The sequence below is a fragment of the Tupaia chinensis genome, unplaced genomic scaffold (genome assembly GCF_000334495.1).
Source record: "Tupaia chinensis unplaced genomic scaffold, TupChi_1.0 Scaffold000129_1, whole genome shotgun sequence".
In the NCBI taxonomy this organism is placed as follows: Eukaryota; Metazoa; Chordata; class Mammalia; order Scandentia; family Tupaiidae; genus Tupaia; species Tupaia belangeri.
This window is the reverse complement of record NW_006159598.1, coordinates 62218-65070: the sequence shown is the minus strand read 5'-3', so window position 1 is coordinate 65070 and position 2853 is coordinate 62218. Positions and strand designations below refer to the sequence as shown.

The window sequence follows — 2853 nt, the reverse complement described above, 5'->3', positions numbered from 1 at the left end:
AAGGCGTCCTTGAGGCAGTACACGGCCAGGCGGCGGCGGGTCTGGTCATTCCCGTTCTGGGGACAGGAACCGACAGGGTGGGGGGCTGGGGAGGCCACGGGAGGCCAGGTCCGGGTGGGACTGAGAGCGCTCGGGAGGCCAGGAGTGGACAGGGCAGAGGGAGGAGGGGGCAGCGCGAAGGTCACAGTGACGAGGGGTGTGGGCAGAGATCAGGGTCAGAGGTCAGAACAAGGCGTGGGGAACAGGTCAAGGATAGCGGTCTCAGAAACGGAGGGGCGGCCGGGCGGCACCTGCAGGTCGGTGATGATGCTGTGCTGCACGTCCTCCTTCTGCTCGCCCAGGAAGTGGAAGCTCACGGCGTTGAGCGTGTAGGAGCGCAGCTTGTGCTCCCGCAGCAGCACCTGGGCAGAGTGCAGGCACAAGGAGCCACCTCTAGGGGCAGGACACGGCCACCTGCCCGGCCCGGCCCAGCCCGCGACATGTCCATCTGCACGCAGCCCACCACGCCGACCACCCCGCTGTCCCGTCTCCCCGCCCAGCTGCAGCATGTCCATCTGCACACGGCCCACCATGCTGACCACCTTGCTGTCCCGTCGGCCCGTCTGTTTGGACTGGAACGACGAGTCCCGGATGGTGGAGCGCAGGCCAGCCACACGGCCCAGGAAGGGGAAGGCTTCCACCTGGGGGAGCAGCCATGTGGGCAGAGTGCCGCTGTGGCCAGGACAGGCCAGTTTCTGACTCAGGGTCCCCAGGCCACATCATAGGACATAGGAATGGGCTGAGACCATGACACCCCCTAGGTGGCGCTGGGGGGCTGGGAGGAAGGCAAAGGCCAGGGAGGAAGTCTACAGGGAGGATGAATCTGGGTCAGGGAGGTTCGGGGACTGAGGGGGCGCGGATGGAGCCTGGGGCTGCGGCTGTAGCCAGGTGGGATGGAGGAAAGCAGACGGAGATGCTAAGCTCTGCAGGGAGCTTTCTGGGTGGGAGTGGAGGCAGGAGGCAGCCGGAGGTAGGGGTATCAGAGTCAGAGACGGTAGGTGCTGGGGAAGGACAAGGGGCCCTTTCAGGTTGCCAGGGCACGGCTGGAGAGGCAGGCTGGGCGAGGGAAGCCGGAGAGAAATCTGGGCTGGGGCAGGGCAGAGGGGAAGCGGGACGGTGGCCCAGGAGTCATGCGCGCTGGGACGGGTGGGCTTCTCCCTGGAGCTGTGGGGGCCACAGAGTCTGCTGTTTGTATCCACAAGCTGACCCGATGAGTAGGCAAGTAGGGAACCCACTATGGGCTGCGCTGAAGTCCTACCCCTGGCACCTCCATCCTCCGCTGGAAATAAGAGTCTTAGCGGGGCACCGAGATAAGATGGTTATTAGGGTAGATCCTAATCTAGTATGACTGAGTGCCCAGAAAAAGGGGAAGTTCTGGCACACGTACACACAGGGACGTGGGAGGACACGGGGAGCAGTTGGCACTGGCAATCCAAGGACACAGGCCTAGGACGGATCCCGCCCTCGCGGCCCGGGATGACAACTGATCTCGGACTTTCCAGGCTCCAGAACTGCGAGCCGGGCTCTCCGTCTGCAGCCCCACCCCCGCGGCGTGCTGCGCAGTGCGGCTCTGGCTCTCACCGATGCATGCACACCGTGTCTGACGGCGCCAGGATGTGCCACACACTGCGGCTAGCCCCTCCCCTGCTCTTTTCCCTCTTCACGCAGGTTTCCCCACCCCTTGCGCAGGGCCTGCATCCAGAGGGCAGTTCTCTGGCCTGTCGCCCCCCACATGCACCTCCAAACACATGGGCCTTTTTTGTTTTTCCCGAGAGATTCTTGCCATAGGGCATGTGTGCTTGCCAGAGAGACAGAGAGGCAGAAAGTGAGAAATCACCCCCTGGGGTGAAATCCCTTCTCCATTTTTCTCTCGGGATCTCAGGCATGCACACACAGTTGCCCGACACTGAGTTTCAAGCTGCTGGGTCTGGAACCTGAACTACGGTCCACTACATGGGAATCCAGCAACATAACCATTACACCATCTGCTGGTCCCACACATGGGCCTTTTCTTACTTAACCCAACACCCTCCACAATGACAAACCCACAGCAGCTTTCTGGACTATGAGCAGGGCAGGCCTGGACCCAGGCCTAGGCTGCCTCTGCAGCCGCTGGAGACAGTGGGCTGCAGGTACACAGCAAGATTGACAGCCGTCAGGAGGACAGAGCAGAGAGTGCGGGTGGGGAGGCCCCAACTGGGCCATCCCGGAGGAGGCATCCCTACCCTCCTTAGCTCACCTTGAGGGTCTGGGCCCGAGAGATGAGGTACGGAAGGTCGAAGTTCTGAATGTTGTAGCCTGTGATCACGTCGGGGTCCATGGTGCGGATGAAGGTGGACCAGGCCTGGGGGTGGGAGCACATAGGGTCACCCTGGCCACCCCGTGCCTTAGAACCTCCCCTTAGGACTCGGGGAAATGTCTGTCTTCAGTGCAGAGACCCAGCCCCAAGGGCACGGGCATCTTGGCATCCAGGAGCCACCCCGGACGGCTCAGGACGTGAGGTGTGGGGGCAGCGGAGAGCAACGTTGTGGGTGAGGAGTCACCTGGAGCAATTCTTCTTCGCTGTCGTAGCTCTGCACCCTGGCTCCCAGGATGGGGGCGCAGGGTCGCAGGGTGAGCGCCAGGCGCAGGAAGGGCTCCGTCTCTCCCCAGCGCAGGCCCAGTGAGCAGATCTGGATCACCGGGTCCCGCTCCGGCTCAGGGAAGATGCCTGTGGATGGAGAGAACCGGGGCAGAGGGACCTGACGCTGTCTCCCCACAGCAAGGTGCCCCCGCCTCGGATCTCCTCAGCCACTCCACACCTACGTCCCCATG

General features: G+C 63.1%; 1 protein-coding gene across 2 annotated transcripts in view; it reads right to left on the bottom strand.

Moving 5' to 3' along the window:
• The window catches only part of POLD1 (DNA polymerase delta 1, catalytic subunit), a gene marked incomplete in the record, with an annotated part of 24702 nt that overhangs the window by 17141 nt on the left and 4708 nt on the right, over positions 1–2853 (bottom strand). For both annotated transcript variants that reach the window (XM_027770348.1, XM_027770347.1), the window contains 5 exon segments: positions 1–56; positions 291–404; positions 543–680; positions 2279–2383; positions 2583–2749. In XM_027770348.1, the coding sequence (XP_027626149.1) occupies positions 1–56; positions 291–404; positions 543–680; positions 2279–2383; positions 2583–2749 (580 nt within the window).